At 36.8% G+C, this 23956-nt stretch overlaps 1 protein-coding gene across 1 annotated transcript in view; it reads right to left on the bottom strand.

Annotated features, from left to right (window-relative positions):
* The window catches only part of ttn.2 (titin, tandem duplicate 2), a 170644-nt gene that overhangs the window by 71152 nt on the left and 75536 nt on the right, over window positions 1-23956 (bottom strand). Inside the window, exons 71-117 of the mRNA XM_060877043.1 lie at window positions 20707-20757; window positions 18234-18278; window positions 17270-17668; window positions 16588-16857; window positions 16228-16503; window positions 16005-16144; window positions 15784-15910; window positions 15438-15704; window positions 15072-15338; window positions 14670-14933; window positions 14170-14309; window positions 13937-14063; window positions 13568-13834; window positions 13208-13474; window positions 12858-13124; window positions 12611-12750; window positions 11988-12114; window positions 11012-11154; window positions 9798-9921; window positions 9075-9341; window positions 8889-8986; window positions 8536-8704; window positions 8183-8449; window positions 7766-8032; window positions 7400-7678; window positions 6887-7295; window positions 6666-6790; window positions 6310-6576; window positions 5925-6194; window positions 5367-5666; window positions 4969-5271; window positions 4674-4861; window positions 4475-4589; window positions 4101-4385; window positions 3858-4009; window positions 3621-3768; window positions 3357-3534; window positions 3135-3256; window positions 2747-3034; window positions 2331-2627; window positions 2006-2192; window positions 1798-1913; window positions 1388-1687; window positions 969-1268; window positions 760-865; window positions 469-665; window positions 44-355 (exon numbers count right to left, since the gene is read on the bottom strand). Of these exons, the coding sequence (XP_060733026.1) occupies window positions 44-355; window positions 469-665; window positions 760-865; window positions 969-1268; window positions 1388-1687; window positions 1798-1913; window positions 2006-2192; window positions 2331-2627; window positions 2747-3034; window positions 3135-3256; window positions 3357-3534; window positions 3621-3768; window positions 3858-4009; window positions 4101-4385; window positions 4475-4589; window positions 4674-4861; window positions 4969-5271; window positions 5367-5666; window positions 5925-6194; window positions 6310-6576; window positions 6666-6790; window positions 6887-7295; window positions 7400-7678; window positions 7766-8032; window positions 8183-8449; window positions 8536-8704; window positions 8889-8986; window positions 9075-9341; window positions 9798-9921; window positions 11012-11154; window positions 11988-12114; window positions 12611-12750; window positions 12858-13124; window positions 13208-13474; window positions 13568-13834; window positions 13937-14063; window positions 14170-14309; window positions 14670-14933; window positions 15072-15338; window positions 15438-15704; window positions 15784-15910; window positions 16005-16144; window positions 16228-16503; window positions 16588-16857; window positions 17270-17668; window positions 18234-18278; window positions 20707-20757 (10020 nt within the window). The remainder of the gene's footprint in view (window positions 1-43; window positions 356-468; window positions 666-759; window positions 866-968; window positions 1269-1387; window positions 1688-1797; window positions 1914-2005; window positions 2193-2330; window positions 2628-2746; window positions 3035-3134; window positions 3257-3356; window positions 3535-3620; window positions 3769-3857; window positions 4010-4100; window positions 4386-4474; window positions 4590-4673; window positions 4862-4968; window positions 5272-5366; window positions 5667-5924; window positions 6195-6309; window positions 6577-6665; window positions 6791-6886; window positions 7296-7399; window positions 7679-7765; window positions 8033-8182; window positions 8450-8535; window positions 8705-8888; window positions 8987-9074; window positions 9342-9797; window positions 9922-11011; window positions 11155-11987; window positions 12115-12610; window positions 12751-12857; window positions 13125-13207; window positions 13475-13567; window positions 13835-13936; window positions 14064-14169; window positions 14310-14669; window positions 14934-15071; window positions 15339-15437; window positions 15705-15783; window positions 15911-16004; window positions 16145-16227; window positions 16504-16587; window positions 16858-17269; window positions 17669-18233; window positions 18279-20706; window positions 20758-23956) is intronic.

Below are 23956 nucleotides of genomic sequence, written 5' to 3'. Positions count from 1 at the left end.
AATAATTTATAATCAATGAAAACATGTAAAGGATTCCGCTTACAGTCAGAGTCTTTAGCATATACACTCTCAGAGATGTCAGATGGTTCACTGGCACCAACAGAATTGACAGCACGGACTCTGAAAATGTAGTTCTTCTCAGGAACAATGCCTTCCTCCGCTCCAGCCCTGTATTTCAGTTCTTTAACTGGACGAGAGTTAACTCTCATCCACTTTTCTGTTCCAGCCTCACAAAGCTCAATGTGGTATCCAGTGACCGGACTTCCTCCATTTCTTTCTGGAGCTTTCCATGCAATAGAGATATGGTCCCTGGCTGCCTCAGTGATATGGAGATCCTGAGGTGGAGATGGTGGACCTGGAAAAACGTAGAATTTTTTTTATATGAAAAGGCATGTATCTTGAATTGGCATATATAATTCCTTTATTGCAAATTCTACAGCCATTTATAATAATATCCTGTTAACATACCTGTTGGTTCCTCAACTACAACAATGTCTGTAGGTTCGCTTGGGTGACCAACCCCAGCCTCATTCTCAGCAAGGACCTGGAACTGTACCTCAGTGCCTTCGATGACATCAGTGACCCTGTACTTGCAGTCAGGACCTGATGTTTTTCCAGATTTAACCCAGCGAGTTCCAAGTTTCTCTTTTTTCTCAATGACATACCTAAAGATTTTAATATGTACAAGATTCAGAGGCACTGTTGGGGCACCATGATCAACACAAGTCTATTCAATGCATTTGTTTAGTATTTGCATACCTTAAGATAGGTCTGCCCCCATCATTCTTAGGTGCCTCCCATTTAAGATCAACATGTGTCTTTGAGACATCGGTGACTGTCAGAGCATAAGGTGGTCCAGGAGTAGCTATAAGAGTTGAATGGTTAAATAATGTCAGTAGACCCCAAAATCATCAGATTTACTTAAAAAAAAAATTTAAACAAAGATTGCAAAGGATTTTTGGGCTTACTGAATGTGTCTTTTGCCAGAACTGAGTCAACAAGTTCACAGTATTCACTAGTTCCAACAGCATTCTCAGCTGCCACACGGAATACATAGAGAGAGCCTTCATTCAGTGGAGTGACAGTATATATCAGTTCCTTCACTGTGGTATCCACAGCTTGCCAGCCTTTGCGTCTCACATCTCTCTTTTCCACAATATAATTTGTAACTGGAGAACCACCATCTCTTTCTGGGGCTGTCCACTTTAGTTCGGCATTGTTACGGGAAATACTAACCACCTCCAGCCATCTTGGTGGTGATGGAGGATCTGATAAGAAAGAAAAAAAATTACTACCAGCTGGTACTAAAAAGTAGAAACTTGAATGTAACAATGAAGGTGGCATGCATTATGCATTTATTTATTGCTTTATTAAAAATAAAACCTACTGAGTCTCTCCTTGCAAAGAACAGGAGTACTAGGTTCACTAGGTTCACTCTCGCCTGCTGCATTGACAGCTCTGACACGGAAGGAGTATTCCTGCTTCTCCATTAATCCCTTTAGAAAATATTCAACAGCAGGTATACCATCTACCACACGAACCCACTCATCAGTTCCACTCTTGAGAAGTTCTATAACGTAGGACTCAATCTTAGCACCACCATCATGCTCAGGCTTTGTCCATTGAAGGAAAGCAGATGTCTTTGCAACATCCTTAACAGTAGGTTTGCCAGGAGGCCATGGAGGATCTAAAAAAAAGTATACATGTCTCAGACTTCCTTTCCTACAGATATATTACATGGCCAAAAGTTTGATCATCTGACCATTACACAAAAAAATATCAAATGTTATATTTTACCGATAGGATCCTTGATCATGATCTGGTCAGTCTCTTTGCTTGGTTTGCCTGGTCCAGCAAGATTTTCAGCCAAGACACGGAACTTACACTTCCTCCTCGTGGGCAATCCTTTTACTCTGAATTCACCACAAAATGTGTAAATATGAAAGCTGTGCATTTTGCTATAAACCTCTTCTTGTATCTGATTTTGTGTACTGTAAATTCTCACCTCAAATTAGTATCTGTGACTGGTATTTTATTGCATTTTATCCACTTATCAGCATCTGGCTCAAAACGCTCAACCCAGTAGCCAGTGATGGGACTTCCTCCATCTTCATCAGGCTCAATCCAGGTCAGAGTTACAGCATCCTTAGAAATATCTGATGCCTCAAGTTTGTATGGAGGTCCAGGTGGATCTAGATAAAATGTTAGTAAAATATATTTGTTATTATATATATATATATATATATATATATATATATATATATATATATATATATATAGGAGTCAATTATATGTTTTGTAATATTTTTGTAAAGATTAATTTTACATACCAAAGGAATATTTAGCAATAATTGGAGCATGTTCAGCTGGTGGACCGATGCCAAATTGATTCTCAGCATAAACTCTAAAGATATATTCTTTGAAAGTCACAAGCTTGGTCGCTTTGTAGTTGGTCTGCTTTATAGTTGAAGACAGCTTGTACCAGATTTCACTGTCTGTAGCCCTTCTTTCAACAATGTAGTTCGTCACCTTTGAGCCTCCATCATCTCTGGGTGGATTCCAGGCCAGTAAACAGGAATCATTGGTAATTTCAGATATATCAAAGGCAGCTGGAGGGCCAGGCTTATCTATACAAAGGTAAATGCATATATTATATTCATGATAGATTATCATTCTTTTAGAAGAAATAGTTAATTTTTTATCACCCCCTTCCATTAGCACATGTTATATAGAATAATTACAATACCTAGAATGTTGACATCAACAGTTGCAGTTGCACGGCCACTGCTGTTAACTGCTTCAATAATGTATGTTGCTGAGTCATCCCTTTTTGTCTTAGCAATTGACACAGTGGAGTGACCAGGCTTGGTATCAATAGATATTCTGTCATCTTCCTTAAGGATAAGGTCAGCCTTGGTCCATTTGACTTTAGGTTCTGGTTTGCCTGTTATGTCTGCAGGAAGTTCAATCTTTGTACCAGCCTTTGCAGTTAAGCCTGCCAGGAGTTTTGCATCCAAGTGAATTTCTGGAGGTTCTGTAACAAGTGGTAAAGAAGATTAAAGACACTAGTAATCTTGCACATAAATATAATACACAGAGATAATGAAAAAGGAAAAGAAATTTTCTTAACATACCTTTAGGATCAACAGCCAAGATCTCATCAGTTGCCTTACTAGGTCTACCTGCGCCTAGTCTGTTCAAGGCCCTTACACGATACGCATACCACTGTCCCTCTATCAGACCAGTTACCTCAAGCCTAGGGTAGAATGTAAATGATTGTAAAGTCTATGTTTTGTGTCAGTTTATCGTAACAAAATGTAAAATAACCAAATATTTACTTATTTTTGTTCACTTACTTGAGATCAGGCATTGGTTCTCCACATGGCTCCCACTTGTCAGTGCCACGCTGGCATTTGTCAACAATGTACCCTTTTATTGGAGCACCACCATCCCATTTTGGAGGTTCCCAGGAAAGGAATATTTTACTGGATGATTTGTCTCTCCATTTAAGATACTCTGGTGGATCTGGAACAGCTGTGTAAAAAAGAATGAATTTATTTTGCTGTGCTTTCTACAAATATACAGTATATGGTGATTTTGAACACTTCATGATCACTTACTGGCTGGTGAGGACACATTTACAGGATCATCAATGTATGCAGGCTCTCCTGGGCCACACTTGTTGCAGGCAATAACTCTAAACAAGTACTCCTTGCCCTCAATCACATCTGTGATGGTGTATTCCTGGTCTTGCACACCACTAATAACCTAAAGTATAAATTTTTAAATATATAATTTTGTACATTTTAAATTTATAATTGTGCAGAAGCTAAATTAAAGGTTTGTGAATTGAATACCTTAACCCATGTCTTTCTGGACACTTCACGCTTCTCAACCTGATAGCCAGTCAGTGGACTGCCTCCATCATGGTCTGGTGCTTCCCACATAAGATGCACATGTTTTCTAGTTACTTCTGCAACCTTAAAGTCCTTGGGTGCACTTGGACATGCTGAAACAATAGAGATAAAGAGTTTTATACTTGACAAAAGATAACCAAACTGATGACTAGACAATGAACTGAGACAATGAATTGAACATACCAATGACATTGACATCAATCTCTCCAGAGACACTGCTTACATCGTTCTCCAGTGTCAGAGAATATGTGCCTTTATCAGGTCGCACACTTGGAGAAACGACTAGCTCTGTAAATGTGCTCTTTGTGACCATGGACACACGGTCACCAGCAGTGAGCTCCTTTTCACCAAAGGTCCACTTAGCAGTAGGTGTTGGGTATCCAGTGATGGGGACACGAATAGCAAGAGGCTGAGGAACAATGACCTCCAGGCCATCCTTAAAGGCACTCAAGTCCAGTGTAGGTGCAACTAAATGAATTAGAATTAATAGCAACATTTGAAATACTCTACTGTAAAAAAAAAAAAAAAAAAGATCTTGGAAACGGTTCTATACTTACAGTGTGGGTCATCTGCCAGCACAGGTCCAACAGTATTAGATGGGTCAGACTGACCAGCAGCGTTCTCAGCAATTACTCTGTACTTATATTTCTTTCCAAATTTAAGACCTGACATCTGGGAAACACACAAAATTAATATAATATAAATAAATATAACAAGACAACCAAAGAAAAATGGTTGGGGGAGTCAGAAGTTTACCCTGTATGAGAGGTCCTGGCAAAGCCTGGCATTACATCTCAGCCACTTGTCTGAATCTTCCTCACATCTCTCAATAATATAGCCAGTGATCATACTGCCTCCATTTCTAAGAGGGGTTTCCCATGTCAGCAGACATGAATCCTTGGTCTGTTCAGAATGTGTCAGATTCAGGGGTGGGCTTGGTCTCTCTGAAAAAGTTAATCAAATGCAGAAATTTAGAAGAAATTTGGAAATAATCTTTATATAATCTAAATAAATAATTGATTGAATGAAAGGTGAAGAATATATTGCTAACCTATGGGGTCCATGATTTGAACTGGGTTAGTGGCAGCACTTGGCTTGCCAGGACCAGCCTTGTTCTCTGCTCTTACACGGAAGATGTATTCCTTGTTTTCAATCACATCATTAATTATAGCTGAACGATCTTGTGCTTTAGTCACCATGACTGGAGACCATTTCACAGATGTTCTGTCACGGAGTTCAATAATGTAGGATGTGATTTCAGATCCACCATCAAACAGAGGTGGTTCCCAGGAGACTGTGGCACCAAACTTATTTACATTTCCAACAGTGACATTTTGAGGTGCATCAGGAACGTCTGAAATACAGGTGATCGAAACGTAAAAAATAAGTTAAATAATTTTCCTCTTACAATTAAGACAGCACCCTAAGAAAATAAAGATGTTCGCTTACCAAACTTATTCTTAGCTTGAACCGCTTCATGTGTTTCAACATTCGGACCACTTCCAACTCTGTTGTATGCACAAACACGGAAAAAGTACTTGGAGTCTTTCTGTAGCCCAGTGACTGTGTACTCTGTGGTATCAGCACGGTCAGTCGCCAGAGTCCAGGTTTTTCGTTTGACATCACGTCTCTCCACAACATAGGCTAAGATCTTGCTTCCACCATCACTTTCAGGCTCATCCCATGCAATGCTGACCTCTCCATCAGCAGTATCAACCACATGCAGGTTCTTCACAGGGCCAGGAACATCTGCAGAGAGAGAGTACATTATTTACCAAACCCAAATCCCTTGATGACAGATGAATTAGGATTGTTGAGTCCATTTTTTTTTTCATTTTCATTTTGCACTTTATGTAATATTGTAAATACAAAAATTCTATATTTTAATGATACATTTAGGCATCACATATGTCAAAAATCAATAACTTATATCACTTGAATAAATTAATGAATAAGATTTATATTAGAAATATCAAGTGAAAAGAATTGTTTGATATACAAACTCACCAATAACTTTTAGATTAATGAAAGCCTCTCCCTGCCCATGCTTGTTCTTGATAATGACCTTATACCGGCCCTCATCTGACTTCTTAGGGTCCTTCAAACGGTACTCTGCTTTGTCCAGTGTGGTATGAAGATTTTCAGTAGGCATGCTAATGTTTTCAAAGAACCATTCAGCCTCAGCATGTGGGTAGGCATTATATGGAACTGACATGATAAATGGTTTCCCAGCATCTGTCACCAGGTCCTGGTCCATTGTCTTAATCTTTGGCACAGCTATGAGGGGTTAATCAAAGATGAATTAATTTTAGACATTATGGTAAATACATTTATATGCATTTCATTTCATTTATTTTAATTCACCAATTCATAATTATATTTTAAAAATTACCTGCAAGCTCAAGCTTGGCTTTTGCATCCTTGTCTTTAGCAATAACTCTGTACTCTCCCTGATCACGAGGTCTAATTTCACATACTTGAAGTCTGTGAATCTTGCCTTCACTCATCATTTGGTATTTGTCACCCTGGACAATAGTCATGTTGTTCCTTAGCCATTTGACTTCTACTCTGTCTTTGTTGAGCTCAACCTCGTACACCACATCTGAGCCAGGGGGCTCAAATATATCGATGGGTGGTCTGATAATCTCGACAGGTGTTTCTGAACAAAAGTGGAATAGCATTAGACATATTTAATTCATAGGTAAATGAAATAGAATACATTCACACATTCAGCAAAATTTAGTGCACCTTCAACAAAGAGACGAGCCCTTGATTTTTTGTCATCTACACCACAAGCATATTCACATTCATCATCAGGTCTGCACTCCTTAATGCGTAGTGTGCAGGTCTTTCCATCACGCTCAAACTGATATCTGAAAAAAGTAGTTAACAAGATTCATTAGCTATTTTATGATCAAAAACACACAACAAAAACACAATGCTTACAATAGAAAAAGGAAGTTCATTACCGTGGACCCTCTCTGATCTCTCTGCCATCTCTGTACCATTTGATTTCTGCCTTTTCTTTAGAGAGTTGGCAGGTAAATTCAGCATCTTCAAATTCGGTAATTGTTTGGTCTTCGAGTTGGGTGATAAAATCTGTAGGTGCTTCACTGATAATCAATTCAGCAGTTGACTTATCAGCACCAGCAATGACCGAGTACTCCCCTTCATCTGCCAGACTACAGTCTTTAATGGTCAAAGTGTGCTTATCCTTGTCAACACGATACACAAGACGCTTACTGAGTGTAATCTCCTGTCCTGCCTTCATCCACTGCACAGTCACATTTAGTCTGTTTACTTTACATGAGAAGCTGATGGTCTTCTTCTCCTGTGTTTCAACATCCTCCAGAGGAACAATGATTTTCAGATCCTCCTCTGTAGACAGAAATATTAATAATTACATTATATATATATATACTATTGATTTATGAGAAAATACCTTGAAATACAGAAAAAAAATAATTTATGTATGCACAAACCCTGTACAGTGATCTTGGCAGAACTCTTGACACACTCATTGCGTTGATTGGTCAGCGTTATAGTGTAAGTAGCTGCATCTGACCTTTCAGCATCTTTAATTCTTAAAGAATACACATTGTATTTCTGGGTCATGATAAATTTGCTGCTATCAAATATCGTTTCGTCATTCTTCATCCATTTGGCCTTGGCTTCTTCTGTGTTCACCTCACAGTTGAGAACAATCTCTTGTGCTTCACTTGCTGTTGTGTCCTTGAGGGGTGTGATAACTCTGAGTTTCTCTGCATTGAATTGAAAAACAAAAGTAAGATGTAACTTTACACAGTATTTGCAGAAATTAAATTATGGAGTGAATGCAGAAACCGTACCAAGGACTATCAAATCGGCAGAAGCTCTTGTAGCACCAATAAGAGCCACAAAAGTGCCTTCATCACCAAGCTCACATTTCTTCACTACAAGGACTCGTCTCTTGCCATCAGAAATAATTTCATACTTGTCATCTGTCTGGAGTTCTTTGTCACCCTTGAGCCATTTGACTTCATAAGAGTCTTTGGACACAGAGCACACAAACTCAGCTTTTTCACCTTCAACCACTTCCTGGCTTTGAGGTCTGGAGATGAACTCAGCAGCAAGTTCTAAAGGAAGGAACATTTGGTAATTTTTTTCTTACACAAAAATATATTATAAAATATATATATATATATATATATATATATATATATATATATATATATATATATATATATATATATATATATAAAGTCCATAAATTCCAACTCTCTAACCATTGATTCTCAAGTTTCCTGTAGTTTGTGAGCTGGGCAATTTGCAGTGGTATTCTCCAGCATCTTCCATATGAAGTGCCTGGATAATAAGGATTCTCTTTCTGCCATCTGCAACATGTTCATATCTACCACCGTCAGGCAATTCCTGGTCACCTTTATACCAGGTAACCTCTGCACTGGACTTGGAGACCTCACAGATCAGTTTAACACTGTCAGTTTCAGTGCCTTCAACATTACCCAGGTTCTTTGTGAATCTAGCCTCCTCCTCTGCAGTAAGAGAGACCAAGCAAATGTAAATGATTCTGGATATTAAATACTGATACTAAACATAGTGAAGATCAACAAAAACTGACCAACAACAGTAAGTATTCCTGAGGTCTTGGAGGTCCTTGCATCGCATTCATATTCAGCTTCATCATCAAACACTGACTTGCTAATGATGAGAATGCGTTGAACACCTTTGGAAATTATATCATATTTTTTGCCTTTCCTGATTTCATTACCATCCTTGAACCAGCGAACCTTTTGGAAGAATATAAAAAAAAAAAATCAAACACAGGATCCAAATAAATTGTATAAATATACAATATTGATTGTAAAAATTATTACATAGGCAATTTACTGCCATTTAAATGTCTAGACAAATTAAAGATTTATAGATCAGCAACTAATAGTCATGCAGCAAAAAAGGTCTGAGTCAAAATACCTTGGCATTTTCTCTGGAAACCTCACACTCAAACTTGGCAGTTTCTTTCTCCATTACCTCAACATCATGGAGTGGTTTAGTGAACTCAACATGTGGAGCTAAAGCAAATAACATATTTTTCAATGTTGGCACCATACATCTCAAAGGTTAAATTTTAATTATAAGCTTTTACTTTAATTCACTTACGTTCAACATTTAGAAAAGCAGAGGTCTTAAAGACTTTGGCATCACAGGTATATGTCTTTGAGTCATCAAGTGCACAGTCATGGATGATAAGCTTTCTCTTGCGGCCATCAGCAACCATCTCATATTTCTTTGTTTTACGGATTTCCTGTCCATCTCTAAACCACCTGACCTCTGCATTTTCTTTGGAGACTTCACACTCTAGTATAGCAGTAGCTTCTTCCTCTACAGTCTGGTCCTCAAGTGGCTTGGTGAATTCGACTGGAGGCTCTTTAGAACAGATCATACAGTGTCCACTGAATGCATGTACAAATGTCTTTCTAAAACTTTCTTAATTTGACAACATTCAAAATCATCTTTAATTTTAAAGCATAAAAACAGTCGCTATTCTGATCATTTACCAAAATGTGTTCAACTTCGAAACCCACTTTTAAAATCACAATTTTGAAACATGGCAGTTGAGCTGACAGAAATGTTTGGCATCTTGCTAATTTATCAAGAGCATTCATATTTGATCCAGCTATCAACATAAACAGCATAATAATTGTTAACATTTATTATGTTGCCTGATTAAGTCTTTATTTAATTTGGTTGGGTTTAACATTTACTGCATGTGTGCACCAAATCATAGATAACTTATTTCACAGTATATCACACAATAAAAAAGAATGTTTAGAACTATTGCTGAAGGCTAGAAGAGAGTGTCATTTATAAAATGGAACCTACCTTTTACAATGAGGTTGGCCTGGATTTGGAAATCTTTTGCAGTGAGTTTTACCTCTCCTGCTTCTGTCAGTTTGACATCTCTTAGGGTCAACGTGTGGGTTCTGCCTTCAGCTCGGGCTACCACCTGTGCAAATCAAACAAATTGATAATGTAAGTCTCCCTTTGCCCTGTCATACGCTATTTACTGCTCCCCTGCAATAGACATCAGCAGCTGAGAAGCAAGAACTAGTCTCAGGTTCACACCTCTGCTTTTAATATTAGAGACAACACTATAGACTGAGAGGCTGTAGAGCAATATACTCCACTTACATGGATCTTGTGTAATACATCGTATTAAGAGGTGTATCACAATTAAACATAACATAACAATCAATCTAACAGCAATTAATCAATTTGACCTCATTGTAAGCAATTTCACACTCGCTTACAAATCTCAAAAACCTTTAATCAAATGTATTAAATTAATATAAATTTGTAAAATAATTATGTAAAAGAATTTTATAATCCAATCCATATAATTACTCATGACAATAAGCGATGCAAGTCATTACCAGAAAATTTCACTGTACTCTACCATACAATTAGTTGTACCATATTACAAGCAACAAAACAATATCTTTAGTTAAACTAAACTAAATAAAATCAGGAATACAGTACATTGATCTTAGAGATACCTACAGCACATGCAGCAATGTAATGACTAAAACGGTTTCACAAAACAAGTTTATATCATAAAAAAACAATGTTTAACTTTAATTTCCGACAATTATTCCGACAAATATAAATTTATGTCAAATATTCCTCTTGCCACCTGCCACTTAACATGGAGCCTTGAAGCAGTTAAAAATAACCAGAGGAACGCTTGCAGGGCAGAATAGCCCTAAGCCTTATCGCAAAACCCAGATCAAGTAGTCAAGTGTAGCCTGATCCCCACAGGTCCTTATAAGCAGAAAGCATGTAGGTAGCATTATACTGTATCATTTTGTACAAAATGTGAAAATTAATGCTGTAGTTGCAAATTCAAAGTAAGCTTGACAAGACACAATGTGTTTGTGTGTACTTGTTGTTGTATCAAATCACCATGCCACCATGTAGCATGCAGATACTCCTCAATCACAATTAAGCCATTTGTGGGTTACTGCTGTTTTGTATATAATATTTAAGGCATTAATTATACAAGCATAACATATAGCAGGTTATAAATTCACACTTACTCTGTCGCTTGGTTCCAGCTTTGTACCCCCAAGGAACCACTCCACAGATATGCCCTCGTATGACAGTTCGCAGTCAAAGGTTGCCGTCTCTCCAGCTGTAACTGTAACATCCCTGAGAGGCCGTATGAGGCCTATCACTCGTGCTTTGGATTGAGGAGAAGACATTGTTAGTCACCTCCAAGTTCCAAGAGAGACCTTAAATCCTTAACCACAAATCCACATTGCGTTTTCCCGCTGAGAACAGGCCACTGCTCTGGAGCTCTATAGCCTCCAGAACAAGTAGAGATTAGCTTGGTGTGGGCCTTGTCAGTGACGGAGCTACCTCATTAGCATATTGGGTGTCCTTAAGATGTTTATAGCCATCAACAAAATGGCAAGAAGGGGGTCGAAGGTGGATCTGTTGAATCTCTGCCAATCACCAATGGACCTTCTCTACATATGGTATGTGACTTTTAAAATAGCCATGCCTCTGATTGGCCACCTGCCCACCTCTGTCAAGAGCACTGACCAGTCTGTTACCGTCAATCAACCCCTTGGAATTTCCCAGGAAAAGGAGAATGCCAAGGTATATGTTACCCTATGCTAACACATCAACTTATGTCATAAGGACGCTTTTGCTTTTAGAATGCAATTTCTATGACTTCCATGAATTATATACTTTTAATCCACAAATATATTTTTAATCAAAATGCATATGTGATTGATCCTATAACTGAAATTAAATATTTGTCTTTTAGGATTTTTAGTATGGCATGGACATTTTTTTAACCTGATAATGTAGTATGTATTATGTAGTATGTAAACCATTTGATTTTCTTCTTTAATTTACACTTCTTTTTCCTTTTATTTGGAACTTAATAGCAGATTTTCCTGATCATGTTTGGCATAGTGATAAAGTATCCTTGCTGGAACATATGTCATCTCTGGTATCTGAAGTGTCCCCTGTGTATGCTCACCTTCTCTGTATCATTCTCACCTTTAACTCTGAGCTGAGCACTAGATTTAGCATTGGCAGCACTGAAGTCCACACCACCAGCCATGTCCTTCCGTACATTGTAGAGAATCAGCATGTGTTTGGTGCCTTCTTCTTTAATCTCACAGTCCTAAGGATTATTGGGAAAAATGCATTAGAATTTCACAGTGAAGTGCAAAACACGCTGTCCCAATGTCTCAGCTGAGTGTATAACTTACAAAATTCAATTAAATCTGTAATAATAAAATCATATCTAATAATATATATGGCTGTCAAACCATTTTTAACATGTGGAGTTTGGAGTTTTTATGTCATATTCAGTATAATCAGTATAATTTAATTCCCACAGACTGCAATAGAATGACACGTAATAACAATTTAATATAGAGAACTAATATTTGCAGGATAAACGTGTTAAGGCTAAATATAAAAGACACATAGTGCTATTTTCCTGGTTATCCTGGATAGTTTTCTGGTATTTAATATATTTCTCAATTCTGTTAGATATTTCTTTATTATTATATAAATTTTTACATTATTATATTTACATTTTATAGAAAGTAAAATGAGGCAATTTAAATAAAATGGTAAAATGTACAATGAACAAAACAGAACACAGCATTTACCGGTGACTGGTGCAAAGGCTCTCCTTTGAGTTTCCAGTTTCCATGGACATCTTCCTCTGAAATCTCTGTCTCAAAGCGAGCAGTCTCAGTCTCTGTAACTTCCACACTGTACAGTGGCCGTACAACCTTTATATCACGATCTACACAGGTTATATGACAGAAAGCAGAAACACATTTGCTGGGTCCATTTAGTAGTTGTTTTTTTATTTGGAAATTCATAGGCAGATACAAAGTTAAAACCACATACCTTCAATATTCAGCTTAGCAGTTGTTTTGTCAGTGCCACAATCACAGGTATATTGACCAATATTTCCCTTATCAGCCCTCTTAACTGTAAGAGTACGTTTCTTTCCATCAGCCTTGATGATGATATTTTTGGAGGGGATAATTTCCTTTCCATCCTTGAACCATTTCACCTCAGCAGAGGGTTTGCTCAGTTCACACATCAACACTACCTCATCTTTCTCTACTGCTGTGTAGTCCTGTAGCTTGGTAGTGAAATAAGCTTCTCCCTCTGTTGATTAAAACATATGCATATGATCTGCTGTGTTTTACCACCACTGTGGACAAAAATCTCAAAATATATCAAGCACTTACCAAGCACCGTGAGCATTGCCTCACAGCTTTTTCCAAGGGCCTCTGCTTTGATCAAAGAAGTATCATCAATTGACACCTCCTTGATGGACAGAGTGTGGATCTTGCCATCTTCAGACATGTGTACCACTTTACTTGGGTGCAAGCGCACATCATTTTTGTACCATATTACCTGAACTTTCTCATGTGAAAGTTCAATGCTGAATTCTGCTGTCTCGCGCTCCTTTACTGTAACATCCTTGATAGGCTTGACAAACTCAAGACGAATGCCTGTAAAATAGAGTGCAAATGTGATCCTTTCAATAACAGCACATACATCTCAAAACATAAATTGTTAAATGAATTTTCTGAGAGAATAATGACCTTGAATAATAAGTTTGGCAGATGTTCTCTTGTCCTCAGCCTCAAACATGTATTTAGCCTCATCTTCAAAAGCAGCAGATTTGACAACAAGAGTGTGCCTTTTCCCCTCTGTCAGAATGTCAAATTTATCATCTGCCTGTAATTCCTGGGTTCCCTTCAGCCACCTGAAGGATTTTGGTTCTCGTGATATTTCACACTCAAACCTTGCTTCATCTTTCTCATATACCTGCACATCACTTAACGGTGTGAGGAAAGAAATTGGAAGCTCTACAAAAGAAATAAAATCAGTTAGATTTTTTAAAAATTGTACTCACTGACATGACAAAAAATAAAATAAAATAAAAAAAACTAGAAAGATTAAACACATACCTTTCACTTTCAGATTTGCAGCACACTTAGCATTGGCACCCTGGAATGAAACTTCACCTGTCTGGGGAACTTTGCAGTTGTACAAAGTTAAAGTGTGCTTAGCGCCATCCTCAATTATTTCAACATCCTATAGAAACAAACATAAATATATAATATAAAGGTAAGATTTGTATTTAGGTAACTAATACAGTGATCAAAATGTTTTTGTTTATCTTTGTGGTAAATGATCATACCGGTGACTGAGACAGAACCTCTCCTTTCAATTTCCACTGGCCATGAACATCATCCTCCGAGAGTTCCACTTCAAAACGTGCAGTTTCACCATCATAGAGCTCAACACCATACATGGGACGAACAATCTTAATGTCACGGGCTGGAAAAGGATAGTCGTAGTAGATATGCATTAGATTTAATACTTACAATATAGTGGCACAAGTATTTCTGTTTTAATGGTGATTACATTCTAAATTATTTAATGTCACTACAGTCTTTACTGATGCGCTTAGTTTTCTAATAACAGATATTGCTAATATTTTTTATTTAATCTTGTACTTAAAATCAAGAGTTTTATCCATTCCTTATTCTCAGAATGGTCCATCTCAATTCCCCAATCAGACTGGGATTGGAAATATGAGGGTTATCAATAATAAATCTTAATAATGAAAGGTTACCAATGTAACAAAATATTTTGATTTAATTTTAAGAATGATTGCTGTAATCCTGTAATACTTACCTTCAATGTTCATAGTGGCCATTGTTTTGTCTGTTCCACAGTCACAAACATAATGGCCACTATCTTTGTTCTCCACTTTCTTAATGTGGAGAATTCTTCGGTTACCCTCAACCTTCATGGAAACCATCTTTGAGGCCTTAATTTCAATCTCATTATGGAACCACTTGACCGGGACATCTTTGCTCAGCTCACAGTCAAGAGAGACATCATCTTTCTCAACTGCAGTGTAGTCTTGAAGTTTAACTGTGAAGTATGCATCTCTCTCTGAAAACAGAAATATCAGAAAGTGAAAAACTTAAATAATCTGAATAACACAATACAAAAAATGATATATTTCACTTCACAGGAGGCCAGTAATTACAAATATTAAAATATCAGAACAACACCCCTTAAAAATATTACCTAAGACGGTCAGGTTTGCTGTAGTTGATATTCCTTTAGCCTCTGCCTTTATTTGGCAAGTATCATCTAGTGTGACTTCTTTGATTTCTAATATATATCTTTTTCCATCAACATGGGTAAGCACTGTTCTGCTCGGATGCAATTTAGTTTCATTTTTGTACCATGTCACTGGCACATTTTCATGAGAAAGCTCAATCTCAAACCGAGCAGTATTACCTTCCTTCACAGTTTGATCCGACATTGGTGAGATAAACTTCAGTCTAATACCTTTAACAAACAATTAGTTGAGTTAAGTTATATCATGAAAGAAGCTTGGTCTGGATTATCCTGCACCTACATTATACAACAGTTTGAACCATGACTTACCCTCAACAGTCAGTTTGGCTGTTGATGTTTTGCTTAAGACCTCAATACTGTAATCTCCCTCATCATCAAACTCAGCGTGGTTTATAACCAACATGTGCTTCTTTCCATCATCAATTATATCATATTTCTGGTCTGCTGATATAATATCAGATCCTCTATACCAAATCACTTTAGACACATCTTTAGTGATGGTACACTCAAACTTTGCTTGTTTCTTTTCAGGCACTGTAATATCCTTCAGTGGTACTACAAAGTCCATTTCAATTTCTGGGAATTTAAATGAAGATTTTCCAGTATTGTCATACATATATTAATAAATCAAGTCTCTTTTGTTAAATCAACATACCTTTGACTGTAAGCATTGCACTTGTGATTGCATTCAGAGCTTGATACGTTACTTCTCCCGCCTGATCGAGCTGAACATTTTTCAAAGTAAGGAAACGCTTCTTTCCCTCTGCTCTGATATCACATGTCTTAAAAAAGAAACACAAATAGAGATTTTGTCCAATATTACAGTTTATCCATGTGCACTGTGAAATTATCAAACCACTTTTGCAAATGTCTTACTGGCGATCTTGTTAAAATCTGCCCTCTAAGTTTCCATTCTCCAGGCACATCTTCCTCAGAGATTTCAGTATCAAAACTGGCCTCTTCTTTTTCAACCACTTCAACGCTTGCAAGGGGTTTTAGGATCTCAGCTTCACGTTCTGTATTATTATTTAAGGAAAAAATGTTATATATAAATATATACATATATGATGATATGTCATATATATGATATGTCACAAACCTCCAAGTGTCAGTTTTGCCGGGTATCTACGACCTTCAACTTCAATAGCATACTCATCAGCATCATCTGGTTGAGCATTCTTAATAGTCAGAGTGATGTCTTTTCCATCCTTTTTGACTTCAGTCTTATCTGTGGGTTCATTTGGAATATCTTCATTCCCTTTGACCCACTTCCAGTTGGGAGTGTCTTTGACGAGCTCGCATTTGAAAGTAGCAGTGGCCTTTGGTTTCACATGCTGGTCCCTTAGTGGTCTCACCAACCAGTCTCTGATGATCTCTGCCAAAAAAAAAACTTAGTTTTAAACACAGAAAATTCAAGCTTAAGTGGATATGTTATTGTAATAGGCTTACTTGTACTTACCAATGATTTTAACATTGGACTGAGTCTTGAGATTTTCACACTCGCATGTGTAAACTCCAGCATCGTCATCATTTGAATCCTGGATTGTTACAGAACGTTGCAGTCCAATGACACTGATGGCAAGCTTGCCAGCAATTTCTGAAAGTGGTTTTCCGTCCTTCTTCCAAAGCACATCCCTGTCTTTGCTTAACTCACAAGTCAAGTACATGGGCTGCCCTTTAATTACAGACATTTCCTCTTCCAGGTTCTTTGTGAATCTCACAGGCAACTCTACAAAAAGGAAATACTGAGTGAGATCACCCTTCTCTATATTCACTATTTTACTCTTCAAATAGAATGCATTGTGTCTTTGAATTGTGTATAGTGCTTTCACACATTTATTGGTCTGTTTGTAGAGTCTGAGTCAGAGAGAAGTTAATACTCCTGTATAGTTTGGTTTCACACTGCACATACTTAAATCAAAGTTTTTTTTGTTTGTTTGTTTGTTTGCTTCTGTTTTTTGTGCATCCAATGTTTAATTTTTTATTTTTGTCTATCATTCATAATCTCAAAAAAAGCTGTTTTAGCTTGCACTCGAATGTGATTGCTGTGTAATCACTACCATACTGAGGGAATAAAACACCAGTGTTCCACTCAAAGGGACTAAACACTAGATGTGTGAAAACACATTAGTACATATTACCTTCAACAATTAATTTGGCAAGGGAGGTCTTCTCTTTATTTCCAAGCTTGGCAACACATGTGTATTCTCCTGTGTCAGACAGCTGGACATCAATAATTGCCAGTTTGCGGTCTTTTCCATCAGAAGTAAACTTGTGCTTTGGACTCTCCCTAAGGTTACTTCCATCTTTCATCCATGAAGTTATAGCAGTAGAAGGAGAAACCTGGCACTCAAACACAGCAGAGGAACCAATAGACTCAGCCTCCTGCAACACAATGTCTTTAAGCTCCTTTACAAACTTCAGAGGAACAGCTTTAAGCGTGTATTCAAATGGGGATTGTCCTGGAGGTTTGTCACCACCAGCACCAGGTTTCAGTCCTCTTCCTCGTCCACCATCTCCAGGAGAAGGAGTTTGTTTTGCTATAATGCAAATAGAGGGGATTGTTAAACATTTGAAAGATAAAACTATTCTTATGGGTGCTGTATGTCAGTGAAAAACCATTATTATCATAATAGTATAAGCATGACATAAGAATGACTTATGACATTATGTACATGACCTCTGGTTATGATGATCAAAATTGAGTTCATAGTGACAGTGGTATTGTTTTTGTATTAGAAGTGAAATGACCAAGAAGTTACTGTCAGTGCTCAACAATAAACATGTTTTTGACATTGGCAACAAATGTATTTAAATATTTAGCATACATTAAATGAATATAAGATAGAAAAGTGGTGACAATTCACTTACTCTGTATAATCTTTATACATACAAGGTATTTTATTGCTGTTATGCTAACTAGCTAAACTAGCTAAAATCAGCTAGTTACCAAGACTTCTACTGTCTTGTTGAAAATTCCACATGCCACATCAGCCATTATGTATTTTTTTTATTTTATAACACATTTCTACATCTTGTTGTCAAATGTATTGGGAAAATAAATGATGCAAACTATACAGATAATAAGGCTTCTAAAATACGTACGTTTCAGGCCCCGTCCCCTCCCGGCCTCTTCTTTTGGTTTTCCCTCTGAACAAAATTGTCAAAAATTAGTTACATTTCATGGATATGTAGATGAAGATGCAGATGGATTTGCATATTTATATATAATTGTAACACAAACAACAAAATGGGAATCTTGATGAAATGAAAATAAATATGCGGTATGGCTCATAAGGATTAAAATCATGCCACAAATGAAGGAAATAATGTTTCATTCATGAAACAAAACATGGTACCAATGGATATACCCAATGGTTAACTCACAATATGGACAAACACACATTTAACGATGATATAAGATGAGAGGATGTTAAAAGACGCATTCCATAAAAAAGACTGACTTGGATGAAGACAGACAACATTTAGAATGTTTCTCATTATGGATATGAAGATGTGAAGGATGATTATTCGGGGTACATAAAAAGAGTGATTTCTGGAGAATGGTATAAAAGACTGGGATAAAAGGACATTCACAGGTGAGGAGCCACAGTCACCCTCTCACCTCGTCTACCTCCTGGTATTCCAGCAGTCTCAAGAGCGCCTTCTTCTGAATACTCTGTGTCTTCAGAAGCATAACTATCTTGAGGAGAAAGCTCCCATCCCCATGCCTCATCATCCTCCTCATCTCCAATCTCAGCAATCTCCTCTTCAAATACTTCTTCTTCCATTTGTGTTGAGATTTTCCTTAACTCCACAGCTCCAGGGGATAGCTCTTTTTTTAAGGGAATTTCTTCAAGTCCCTTTTCTGCAGGAATTGCTTCCATTTTTTTCTCTTCAGGTGAAATTTTCTTAGGCACTTTTTTCAGGATAACACTTTCAATCGATTCTTTAGGGGAGACCTTTTCAGGGAGTGGTTTCTTAGCCATACCCACACTCGGCTTCTTTTCCAGTGGAGCTAGTTCTGCTTGTGTCATCTTGGGTGAAGGAGACTTTTTAGGCTCCAATCCCTTCTTGGTAAGTTCAATAGGTTTAAGAATAACGTCTTCTTTCTCAGCCTCCTTTGGCAAACTGCCCTTTTTGATCACTAGAGGTTTCTTCACCTCCTCTATCTTTGGAGTTACTTCCTTTTTAACAGGTGTTACTTTTTTAGGAAATTCCTTCTTTTCTTCTTCTTTAGGTACCTCAGGTGGCTTCTTTTCAACTTCTTTTTCAGGAATTTCAACTTCTTTTTGTGGCAGTTTGGGTTCCTTTAAGAGTTCTGGTTTTTGTACATGATGAGGTGCTGATATTTCAAGTGGATGTCGTTCCTTGGGTTCAGGGACATCTTTTACTTCTGGTGACCCTTCTGAAGGCTTCTTTTTGAAAGGCTTTAGCTGAACCTTTTCTGGTTCCTCGTCTTGTTTTGGGATCCTCTTGCCTTTCCACAATGGTGTATCAGGCTCTTTTGCCTGTTCTTCTTTTTTAGCTCTGTCAGAAGGTTTATGCCCAGCCTCATCTGGCTTCTTCTCATCAGGCTTTGGAGGCTCTGTTTTTTTCTTAGTGACCTCAGCTTCTTTTTGCACTTCAGCCTTTTTGGGTTTTTCACCTTTCTCAAAACTAATAGGCTCTCTTCCCTTTTGGAAAGCTATAGGTTCTTTTTCTGTTGGTTCCTTTTTCGTGTCTTTTGTCGGTTCAGCTATTGGTTTTCCAGGTTTTTCAAAAGGTTTCAATTTAACTGTTTCTTGTTCTTTGGTTTCAGTTGCTAATTTCTTTACTTTCTTCAAAGCCAGTCCAGGCTCCTCTGGCATGTCTTGTTTTGGAATCTTTGCTTTTTTCTTCAGTTCTGGCTTCTCCACAATTTCAATCTCCTTTTCTGCTTTTTCTGGTTCTTTATCAGGCTCCACTGGTGTCATTTTGTCTTTTTCGGGTCTTGTTATTTCAGTTCTCTTGAGATATTCATATTTTTCAAAATGCTTTTCAGCCTCGTAACTCTCAGTAATTAAAACATCAGTGGTAGCTTCAGCATAGACCTTTTTGCTTTCCTTGTGTTCTTCTGGTGAAGGTTTATATACCTTCTTCAGTTTCACTGTTTCTTGTTCCTCATGCTTTTCTTTGGAAGTCCTTGTAACTTTCTTTAGATGTGGCATTTCTAGCTTTTCTTCCTCAGGAATAAGAATTTTCCCTTCAGATTTGAAAATGTGGCACATTATATACAGAACTTAAGCTGAACAAATATATTCAAAACAAAACACAACAAGCACAGTGACATACAATCCAGATCATTTGGACATATAAAACTGGATATATCAAGGACATGACAAAACACACAGATTAGGACCAACAGAACACAATACAATAGATAACATAGTAGATATAATAGATGACAATACAACAGAAAACAAAAAACATATTTCCAAAACCTATGAGAAACATATGAAAAAGTATATTAAGAGATTAAGATACCTAATAAAAAAGTGCAATTTTTTTTAACATGACATAAATATCACTGATAACTATGATGCACTTTCAGACTTACCTTTTTTCACTGGTGTGGGTGCAGGTGCAGCAACTGGTTCTTTTTCACCATCTGATTTAAAAATATGGACACATTTTTTTTTAGATCCAGGGATTATAATAAAGACAAAAAAGAGATGAATGCATGTCAGTTGCATGCAGGGAGGATATTATATTATGTAATAATGACCACTTCACAAATAGTCACTATTTAGTCTTCAGAGGTTTCACACGACATGTTAACAATATCGCTTTACACTGTTAATTGTTCATTTAATACCTTTCACAAAAAAAAGAAGAAAGAAAAATATCATTTTGATATATAAGAGGGTGACAAGTATTGGTAAAACTGCGTTTGATTTCCAAGAGAATCCACTTTTCTATACCTGTCAATTGTTGCTCAAGATGTATCTGCTTTTCGTTCGAAGTTGGTTTTGATGTGCTGGGTTCTGGTGGTAATCGAAAGTATTCAGTATTCAAAATAATTTTAAAAGAATATCAATGACATGTCCCAAGAATATATCTTCTGTCAATTCTGCTACCTTGTGTGTCTGTTATCTTCTTTTCCATGCTCTTAAGATCTTCATTCTTCTTCTTCTCTTGAACTTAAGACATAGTGTACACTAAGTTTAAGAATGCTTCAGACATAGCTATAATGATATAAATATAAATTCATATAAGACTTTTTGAAACCTCTGATGAGGCTAAGAGATGGATAAAGTGACTTATGCAAATAGTACACTAAGGTGCCACCCAATTGATTTAAGAAGATTCTTATTTTGAAGAAAAAAATGTCTCTACAGCTGAGGATTAATGATGGAATTTCATGAGGAAAGGTTGTCTGATGGCTTGGGAGATGTTTTGCAGTTGTAGCCTTCTCAGTTGTCGGTATGCTCAATTTTACAGAACTTTTGTAAATTGTGAAGTGCAAAAGTCATATGAAGAAAACAAAGGCAGTCACAGAAGCCAAACAGAATATTTAGTACATAAGATGAGGCTTATGTCAGATAAACGCAAACATTAATTTAAGATAACTAAATGATTATTTAGCATTAACAAATAAAAATCCAGCTACCTTCAACAGGAGGAACTTTCTTTGGTTGCAGCACAGCTGCAGGCTCTGGTGGTACTTCTTTTTTAACTGCATTTCATTAAAAGTACGGAAAGATAAATAAAGATCCTATTAGCACAGTTTAATTTGCTTATAATTTAATTGAATTAGGTTATAAACACATGTATACACAGACATACAGTAAGACTGACAGAAAACATGTTAATGCCTCTTAGAGAATGTACACATATATAAGATGACAAAACAGACACACAAAATATATGTTAATAATAAATGGAAAATACTTTCAAGAGATTAAAAAAGAAAACAAGAGTAATATAAAAGTACCTTCAACTGGAGATACTTTCTTTGCAGGCTCTGGAGTTGGTTTCTTTTCAACTGTGAAAAAGTATGGCCAAGTTATCAAGCCATATATTTGAAAATGGATTTTCAGATTTTTAAGAAAAAAACAAAACCAATTAAAAGAGACCAGAACACACTTTAAATAACACAGCATACATTGTCCTATTAAAATCATTGTGTACCTTTAGGAGCAATCTCCTCCTTTTTCAGAGGAATGGCTGGCTTTTCTGAAGGAGCCATCTTCTCTGGTTCAGGCACTTAAGAACATTAATATAAAATAATGTTAGTCATCATTATTGCTTTAAAATATTAATGTGTGAAGCCAATGAGTGATCCAGCAGTGAGAATTTCATACAAGTGCAGTGACAAATACAGAAAACATAAGGGACAGTGAAGGGAAAAGTTTGTTTGACAAAAAGGGCTTGTTTTTAAACTAATATAATAGTATAGTGTGATACAATCACATTCAAAAGTGCATATGGACCATGATTCATTCACTTACACTAAGAAGACACAGTGAGACTGTTTGATAACACAAAACCTCTTTGCAGGGTTAAATGTGCGCAAGAGTGGTTATAAGAGTTCTTGATACAAGAATCACGCAAGACGATTTCTAATACCTCTCAAACTTGCAGCTACTGGAAGAGTAAATTCATGCTGTTGTACAATATCCATCTTTCCGATAGACTTCTCTTTAAACATGATTTCTTTATCTTTCAAAGAGGGTTCCTCAAAGTCTTGAGTAAGTCTTTCACTGCATGGAAACTGTGCAGTTTTAAGAAATACGGCTTCAGAATCAACCTTTTGTGTCTTAAAGGCTTTTGGCGCTTTATTGGAGTCACCTTCTTCAAGATCATCTTGGCATTTCAGAATACTCGGCATATCGCTGGTGTCTTTTGAGGTTAATATTTCTTCCTCTGACTGAAGTGATTTTTCCTCTTGAATATGTCTCTTATTTAAATAAGAATTTTCCCTTTCAGTTTGCTCTTTAGCCTCGAATGGTTTCTTGGTCATTTCAATGTTTTCACTAATGCTAACATTATGTTCCAGGTTTCTAATATCTTTATTATTCTCATCATGTGGCAAGGACTCAGTCTTCTGTTCAGAAACTGTCAATATAATTGACCCATCATTGTTTGACAAAGCTGGAATCCTTAATGGCAAAGGTGCTTCTTTACCAAGGTGCTTTTTGTCTTTGTGGGTTTCACTCTCTCCTTCCAAAAGCATTGAATCTAGTTTTACTGGAACACTTCTCTTGTTCAAATACCCTGCAGTAGATAACTTCTTGATTTCTTTTATATCTTGTTTCATTGGTTGCACAGCATGGTCCTGTGTAGGCTTCATCTGATTTTGCTCTTTAGGAATGTTCAATTCTTTTAAAAAGAGGCTTCCTCCGAAGGTGTCTAAGTCAGGCTGACTTTTTGCCTCTTTAGAATGAGTCTTTTTGAAAGACATTTCTGTTGTGGAACTTTCTGATCCCTCACGTGGATCTTCTTCCAGATGAAAAGATTTGTGCACATTTGTAAATATAATATCCTTATTCGAAGATACTGATTCCCCTTTTACTGGCCCATGTTCTTTTGAGAAAGTTTGACTGATTAACGGCGATGGCATTTTTTTCAAAGGTATACTCTCTTTGTGAGATTCATAGTCTTCAGGTTGTAAACTTTGAAAGATTTTTGGGCTTCTGCTATCAGCTTCTGAAAGTATTGGTACTTCTTCAACTTGAAATTCTCTCTTTTTCATGTCTTCTGCAAAATGAGCTAACTTCTTGATTTCTTTTTCAGGTTCTTTGATAGGTTGCGCAGACTTCATTTGATATCTTACTTTAGGAAGAGATAATTCTTTTATGACAGCA

The sequence above is a fragment of the Tachysurus vachellii genome, chromosome 8 (genome assembly GCF_030014155.1).
Source record: "Tachysurus vachellii isolate PV-2020 chromosome 8, HZAU_Pvac_v1, whole genome shotgun sequence".
Lineage (NCBI taxonomy): Eukaryota > Metazoa > Chordata > Actinopteri > Siluriformes > Bagridae > Tachysurus > Tachysurus vachellii.
This window is presented reverse-complemented; position numbering and strand designations above follow the sequence as displayed.